The sequence below is a fragment of the Centropristis striata genome, chromosome 11, assembly GCF_030273125.1.
Source record: "Centropristis striata isolate RG_2023a ecotype Rhode Island chromosome 11, C.striata_1.0, whole genome shotgun sequence".
In the NCBI taxonomy this organism is placed as follows: domain Eukaryota; kingdom Metazoa; phylum Chordata; class Actinopteri; order Perciformes; family Serranidae; genus Centropristis; species Centropristis striata.
In genome coordinates this window covers 3,868,317-3,877,238 of record NC_081527.1, presented here as the reverse complement: position 1 = coordinate 3,877,238, position 8,922 = coordinate 3,868,317, and the positions used below count along the sequence as shown (strand labels likewise).

General features: G+C 34.7%; 2 protein-coding genes across 2 annotated transcripts in view; one reads left to right on the top strand and one right to left on the bottom strand.

Annotated features, from left to right (window-relative positions):
- Positions 1-8,922, bottom strand: part of LOC131980453 (cysteine/serine-rich nuclear protein 1-like) — a 158,968-nt gene that overhangs the window by 140,165 nt on the left and 9,881 nt on the right. The window lies entirely within an intron of this gene.
- Positions 273-7,909, top strand: zgc:162816 (uncharacterized protein LOC571260 homolog). Its single transcript, XM_059344715.1, has 10 exons — positions 273-453; positions 2,346-2,500; positions 2,592-2,721; positions 3,036-3,186; positions 3,851-4,031; positions 4,166-4,284; positions 4,829-4,955; positions 5,148-5,210; positions 6,105-6,210; positions 7,146-7,909. Exons 2-10 carry the CDS (start codon positions 2,355-2,357, stop codon positions 7,233-7,235), a joined length of 1,113 nt encoding a protein of 370 aa, XP_059200698.1. The 5' UTR covers positions 273-453; positions 2,346-2,354; the 3' UTR covers positions 7,236-7,909.

Below are 8,922 nucleotides of genomic sequence, written 5' to 3'. Positions count from 1 at the left end.
AATAATAATAATAATAATAATAGTAATAATAATAATACATGTTTATGTAGTGATTTTCATTGTAACCAAAGACGATAGAAAAACACATTTTTATTTTACTTTTACAAGTTTTTCATTCGTTTTTGCATTTTGTTGTTGCGTATAATGTTGGTTGTACAGGAGTTTTGAGCGACACAATACGTCATTACGTTGCGTGCAGGCAGTTCTATTGACACTGTGGTAGTGTCAGTATATTATCAGTCTATGGGGACTGTTTTATCAGGTTTACTTCATATTCAATAATATTTAATATTCTATCAGTGAACATCCAAACCCGGCGGTCCGGAGGTTTGGCCGCTCGAGGACACCGTAGTTTGAACTCACTAGTAACGTGACTGAAACATCCATAGAGATCTATGAAAACATCTCCAAACCTGCTCCAAACCAGCCAGAAACTACAATCACTGACAAACGGTAAGTTCTCTACTTCAAGATAAATGCAAGCTCCATGCAGACTCTACCATGGAAATGCGTTAAGATAGAAGCAAGAATACGTAAATGATACGTATTAAGTGGAAAATGGAGGTTGTTTAAACAAAAATAGGAAAATTGCTCAAAGTTCAAAGTTCTCCTTATGTAACCCTGTAACACTGGGCTGCTGCAGCCTTTAATGACTAAAGAGACATTGTTGGCCAAAAAAAGAGAAAAATATCATAATGCATAATTTGAGCCTTACTATGAAGATGAAACAGCCTACTAAGTCTAAATGAACCGACCCATAATACTAATAAGTCATAATGTACTGAATATATTTAAGCTGAATAGCAAAATATCTTTCAATTACCATTTGAGAATGCACTATTTAAATCTGTGAGTAGGGAATGGACTGTATGAATGTAATAATGAATGCAATACTTGTGAATTTAATAACTTATTTGAATAATTTCTGATCATTTTTAAATGATGTCTACAATGTTTCATTGTTTCTACATTATCATTGTGAAGTGATTTATTTTTGGACCCCAGGAAGACTAGCTCGTCCCATTTTGGTGACAGCTAATGGGGATCATTTTAACAATAAAAAATAAACAATAATGAGCATTTATTAGTATGGTTTTGTCAGGCTGGACACCAAAAATATCTCAGGAGATTTGAAATTGAAGGAAAAACTCAAAACTAGGCTTGATGTTTGCAAAAATGTAAAGGTTAAGATGCCGAGCCGTAGACTTTATTACTCTATGGTGCACATTTTAGTTGATTAAAATATAAGAATAACATCAAATGTAATGCTGTATATAAGCAACACATTTTTTAATTCAAATAGCTTTGGGCCTACACCAACAATCAATGAAAATTAAAATGTAAAGAGAATAGAAAATAAATTTCATTTGGTATATATTTTTTTTCTACCCCTGTGATAGGCATATGTTTCTCTCTATTTGAAAAAATATATATGTAAGATACTATTTCATGTTTGTTGTCATTAGGACAGGCTCACTGTCAGTATTGTGTGAGTCGAATCATGCAGGAGAATTTAATTGCACCCAGTCAGTAACCCAGTTTAGTTTTCATCAGATCGCCTCATGCAAACTGTTATTTGTGATGCTTTTATTTTGCCTCTTCTACTCATAGACTGTATAAAATATATGTATATGTATGTATATGTATATAAGATGTTCTACTGCCACAAGCCTCGGTCAGCCTCCACTTGTTGTCGTGGTGCAGGTATTTACCATAGGTATCTATGGTAAATACCATAAACCAGCCATAGACCATACAGTCTCTGGTATTTACGAGGCGTTAAGATAAGAACGTGTTAAACGGCCCTTCAGAATAAAAGCACCCAAAAAGGGTGAGTCATTTATGAAAACACACACACACACACACACACATATGTATATGTATATATATATATATATATATAGATCAATGTTCAAAGATCAAGCCTGACATCGTTCCCCCTGAAACTCTTCTTTTTACCTCTATTTCCATGTTGTTTTCAAAGATCCACACATTGCATAAAAAACATTATTTATATTAAATGGTATGACTCTGTAAAACAGAGAAAAGAGCCATTTGAATTCAATCAGTCTCATAAAGTTACTAAACTATCGATGTGGAACTCTGACATAATAATTAAGTTAATAATTATCACCAAATTACCATATTAATATTGAGCAATGGTTGAAGGAATTTGGAATTCTTTTCATAGAAGTGGTTGGCATATCACTCGTAGATGTACAACATTAAATGGACAGCATGTATATTCCAAAAAGTTATTCCTAAAAATTAAAGCAAAACAACAAAATGTCTAATCTAACAAAATAATTACATAATGTGTGTGTGTGTGTGTGTGTGTGTCCCAGTGTGCCAGTATGGAGGGAGAGCCCCTCTCCTCCCTGTGTTCTCCTGCTCTGGTGGTGGATGTGGACGTTGTGAAGAGAAACGCCCAGAGGATGATCCAACGCTGTCACAGTTTAGGAGTCCAGCTAAGACCACACATGAAGACCCATAAAACCATGTATGAAGACACACACACACACACACTCTCATACTATTCATTCATACAGATGTGTCCTATAGTGATACGGTGTGTGTGTGTGTGTGTCCAGTGAGTGTGCTGACATCATGACAGCTGGATCACGGAGGTGCATCGTAGTTTCCACCCTGGCGGAGGCCCGTTTCTATGCCGACCACGGGTTTGATGACATCCTGTATGCGTACTCTCTTCCCTTTGATAAGGTCCTCTCAACACACACACACACACACACACACACACACACACACAAACACACAAATACACACACACACAAATACACACACACACACACACACACACACACAAATACACACACACACACACACACACACACACAAATATACACACACACACAAATACACACACACACACACACACACACACAAAAGACTACTTCTGTATACGCACGATTTAATTCAGTTATACTTGAAAAGTAATACAATTAATAACTCCTAACGATGCTCTAAACACTAACACACTACCTTGTGTGTGTGTGTGTGTGTGTGTGTGTTGGTAGGTGGAGCGTTGTGCAGCTCTCTCTGAGCGTCTGGATCTCTTCCAGGTCTTACTGGACCATCCTGATGCTCTGGATCAGCTCAAAAACAGACCGCTGAGAGACGGCCGGCTGTGGCACGTCTGGCTCAAACTGGACTGTGGCAACGGGAGAGGTAACCACCCCACGACCAGAGACTGTATATTAATAATAGACACCGAGACAAACCTAGTTGGTTTGTGTCTCGTTGGAAGCATCTCAGCGTTACACTTGTCGCCATTTTGTTTCCGATATGGGGAGCAGACCATATCTGGACCAGGCGGCAACCTCCGGGTCTGAGCAGGGAGGGAAACCAGGTGCCTTAAGCTGCATTCTACCGAAAATTCCACCAGGGGGCGCTAAATCTCCTTTTTTATATCTATATAACATTATATATAACTTTATTGACACGTTGCCGTGGATACGCATTGTTCTGCTTCTCTCCTGATGACGGCTCGCCTTGTTAGTGACCTGTCAATCAAAGGTAGCCCCGCCCCAAATCATACGATTCTTTATCTTCTATTTTCTTCTAAATGGGGCCATTATTTACACTATTAACATCAGATTGTCTTGAAGAAGATTTTTTACTAGTGATTGAGACCATAATGTTGTCCTGAAAAACATTCTGAGGTAATAAATCAAGTGACAAGTTTTCTCATTTTGCATTGAAATGAATGGACAAAAATGTTTTTGCAGCCAAACTTAGCGCCCCCTGCTGGAGTTTTCGGTAGAATGCAGCTTAAGGCACCTGGTTTCCCTCCCTGCTCAGACCACTGATGTTCTGTTTTCTCTTTCTGCAGCTGGCGTCCTGCACTCAGAGCCTGAGGCGCTCCGATTGGCTCAGGCCATCAGCGGGTCGGAGGGCGTGGAGCTGACGGGAGTGTACGCTCACTGTGGGAACAGCTACAACTGCAGAGGAGTGGAGCAAATCCAGGCTGTCGCTACGGAAACCACTCAGCTGACTCTGCAGTTTATGGAGAAGTACGGCAACACAACTAGAGGCCAGTCAGAGTTTAATCAGTGCAGATTTAAGTTGTATTATCTAGAAATTTAAATGACACGATTTAAGCTTCAGTGTTATCACTCTGTAAACGTCTCTGTGTGTTGCTGGGCAGACTGAAGGCTGTTGGTATCAGCTGTAAGTCCAGCATCGGCTCCACTCCGTCCTGCAGTCACCCAGTCAGAGACATGGCCCAGCTCAGTGAGGTGCATCCTGGGAACTACGGCTTCTACGGTGTGTTGGAATTGCATCACTGCTCCACTTCGTTTGTGGTGATTTTTAATTCAATCAATGAATCAATCACATTTTATTCAAAATGCTTTACAGATTGCAAAAACAGCAATTTAGAATATTTAAGAAAAGGACATGGAGACAAATGCACACTGAGTAATAAAATGAGTAGGTAAAAAAAAAAAAAAAAAAAAAAAGTGGGGTAAGAAGTATTCAGATCCTTTACTTAAGTAAAAGTACTAATACACACTGTGAAATTACTCCACTTCAAGTAAAAGTCCTGCATTCAAAACTTACTGAAGTAAAAGTACAAAAGTATCAGCATCAAAATGTACTTAAAGTATCAAAAGTAAAAGTACTCTATGTGACATGATAACTTGTCTCTGTAGCAGCTGAAAATGTCCTGGAGAATAATTCCAGGTTAGGAGAGGAACCCTGGTAGTGCTTCATAAACTAATAGAAGAATCAATACGAAAACTAACTGAAATTAGCGTATTAAAAATAAGAGATTAGACATTGAGCAGTGATGCTGCTGTGTGTGTTGTAGACGTGCAGCAGTCTGTGATTGGTTCCTGCAGCGTGGAGGACGTGGCTGTGAGGGTTTTGACCAGAGTCATCGGTCATTGTCCTCACAGGAACCAGCTGCTGGTGGACTGTGGCTGGGCCGCTCTCAGGTACACTCACCACTGTGTTCACCATCATTAGTGGTTTCATAATGTACCTACATGTCATTCTTATTGACCTATGATGCTCTCATTAACCATGTTTTACTACCCACTACAGTACTGATTATTTTATATCATTATTGCAGCTGTTTACTATTTTCATATTTTCTTTGAACCCATTTTTTTGCCTACTGTTTTCAGTCTGGATGGAGCTGGGAAACTTCCCACTGGATATGCTGTGATTGAAGGACACCCAAACCTCAAGTAAAGCTTTCTACTAGTCAACTTCATCAACCAGTAGCTTTATTTTTTGACTCCACTAGATGGCGGCCTTGGCTTTAAAAGAAAAAGGCTCTAGCAATGGTTATTGAGATATGTATGTGTATATATATTACATTACATTACATGTAATATATATACACATACATATCTCAATATACATATATATATGTGTGTGTGTGTATATATATACATACACACACACACATATATATATGTATATATATATACATATATATATATGTATGTATGTTTGCCTTACTTTGGAAATTAGCCAGCATTAAATAAAAAGGATCAAGTTATGCAATTAAAGTTATTAAGAACAGATATTAGGTAAATGTAATAATCAACAGTGATTGCTTTGGGTATAAATTATTTACATACAATTCATTTTACACAGTTGTAATTTTAGAAACAATTTAGATGTCATGATAAAGAATCAGAATCAGAAAGGTTTTTATTGGCATTGCATAGAAGTACAGTGAAATTTAAAAAGAGCAGCTCTTGTTTAAGTGCAAACAGATAACAATAGTTTATTATTATTATAGAATAGAATAGAATATCTTCATTTGTCATTATGCAATGCATAACGATATTATATACTCAGTGCAGGAGTATACAAATATGTACTATGTAAAAACACATAGTATAAAACATATATAGAACAGATAAAAGGGATAAAAAAACATTGAGAATTAAAAACAAACAATAAATAGTGCATACATCAAGTCCACATACATACACAATTATACAATTATTGGTTTAGGTACCTTAAAAACTGCTTGAATGTTTAACTCTTATAAAGCTGTATAGACCTGCTAGTGACGACACTAAACTAAAGTGAGACTAAAGTCCTGATGATGTTTTTTTCCTCCTCAGGTTGTTGTCGATGACCCAGGAGCACGGCAGAGTGGAGCCCATCTCCGGACCGCTGGACTACAGCAGATATCCTCTGGGCTCACTGCTCAAACTCATCCCCTACCACGTGAGTACGGATTAGTGTGGAGGGAAGTGATTCTCGCCCATAAATTATTAGATTACAATTTGAACTGTTTTCAAAATGGAAAAGAGGAGGAAGTCATGTAAGATAATAAAGCAGGTGTTGGTGTGTGTGTCTGTCTGACACTGTCAAAATAACAAGAACAAAAGTCAAAATAATGAGAAAAAAGTAGAAGTCATGAGAAAAAAGTTAAAATGAGAAAAAAAAGTGGAAATCATGAAAAAAGTCAAAATAACAAAAAAAAGCCAAAATTAGAGAAAAAGTCAAAGTCACAAGAAAAAAGTTAAAATGAGAAAAAAAATCGAAATCATGAAAAAAGTCCAAATAAAAAGAAAAATGTCAAAATGAGAAAAAAAGTGGAAATCATGAAAAAAAGTCAAAATGAGAAAAAAAGTCAAAATAACAAGAAAAAAGTCAAAATGAGAAAAAAAGTCAAAATAACAAGAAAAAAGTCAAAATGAGAAAAAAGTAAAAATCATGAATAAAAGTCAAAATCAGAAAAAAGTCAAAATAACAAGAAAAAAGTCAAAATAACAAGAAAAAGCCAAAATGAGGAAAAAAGTCAAAATCCTGAAACAAAAGTAAAAATTAGAAAAAAAGTGGGAATCATGAAAAAAAGTGCAAATCATGAGAAAAAAAAAAAGTTGAAATCAAAAAAGTCAAAATGAGAAAAAAAGTCAAAATGAGAAGATAAAGTCGAAGTCACAAGAAAAAAGTCAAAATGATTAAAAAAAATTGAAATCATGAAAAAAAGTCAAAATGAGAAAAAAGTCTAAATCATGAAAAAAAGTCTAAATCATAAAAAAGTCAAAATAACTAGAAAAAACTAAAATGAGAAAAAAATTTAAATCATGAAAAGAAAGTCGATGCTGTGTCACTTCTCCTCTTGTTTCACCCTGTTTTCTGTTTATTGTTGACAGTCGTGTGCCACAGCGGCGATGCATCCTGTCTACCACGTTCACTCTGGAGGTCGTCTGCTGGGGACGTGGACGCCGACACGCGGCTGGTGAACCACCAACAACATTTAAGTGAAGAGATATTCCAAACACCCGGATTAAATAACGTATCATACTTTTTGTATTCCCCCAATTGTTCTGTGTTGTCTCCTCATCATTTCAGTAATGCTGCCTCGTTGTTGTTGTTTTTTTCAAATCAGTCAAATATTATTTTGTATTTCTACTCTATTACAGTTTGTAGGTAATTATTGTACTTTTTTTAGCCCGTTACATTTATTTGACAGCTTAAGTTACTTTGCCGATTTTGATTTTTAAATACAAAATATGAATCCAAATTATAATCTGATATAATAATATAGGTTAAACCACCAAGCAGTATATAGAATAATTAAATTTAGCTCCACCTTTACCAGCCACATCATTAAAGTATTCTACTGTATTGATTGATACATCAATAATTATAATATAATTCAGTTATATAATGCATATTCTGAGATTGGACCATTGTCCACAATGTGTACCTACTTTAAGTATATTTTGATGCTAAAACCTCAGTATATTGACTTAAGTATTTTTGATACAGTAGTATTGCTTGTGTTGTAGCTGCATTATTAAATGATCATAATACACTTTTATGAACTTTAACTGTGCAGTGACTTCCACAGAATCTTTGGAATACTGGTGGTTAATTTCTTCTGACTAAATAAAATGATTGTTCTCACTAATAATACCTTGCATATGTGTCTTTAACATTTCTGAAATGGCAAGTCATAATGATAATAGGAATAAAAATATGTAATAATTTAATCATAACAGTAAGGCATAAGATAAAATAGAATTTTAATAATCCCAAAGGACATTTCTGTGCCAGAACATGAGGATAATAACAATAGAGTCATAGGTTATATAAGGAGTAATACTAACAATATATAGCCTGCAATGTATAATGGATATATATATATATATATATATATATATATACACACACATATATATATATATATATATATATATATATACACACACATATATATATATATATATATATATATATATATAAAAATACATATACATATACATACATATTCAATAAAAAATATCTGTCTCATGTTGCCTTTCTTTATATATACAGAAAGGCAACATGAGACAGATATTTATATTGAAAATAAATACATATATGTTAATGTTATGTGTTATTATAGTTATCATTACAATTAAACGTTAAATGTTAACTTAAAAGTTATTCTTGAGTATGCAGGAACATAACTACAACTCTGAGGTTTATAACAAACCAAACCGTTTGAAAATCGGTTTAAAATTAAGCAAATATATGGTTATTTAAATGCTACATGCACCTTAATAACCTTTTTATCTCTAACATTATTTTTATCTGTTGTCCATGTCTGTTTCTAACTTGTCTTTGTAAAGCACTTTGTAACATGCATTTTGTGCTCTATAAATAAAAATTATTATTATTATTATTATTTATCCCTAGGGAAGGTTCCCTCAGGGAATTGCACAATGTTAAATAGAGATATACACAGTATAGTATAAGTGGTATATGACACATATAATATAGAATGTGTGAGTGTGTGTGAGCCATCTAGTGGTTTATATCATAGACTGTATAAAATATTATATTATATACACTACTGGTCAAAAGTTTTAGAACACACCAACTTTTGCAGAATTTAATTGAAAATGATGCAGTTTAATGTCTCAGTGTACTCTGAAATTAATG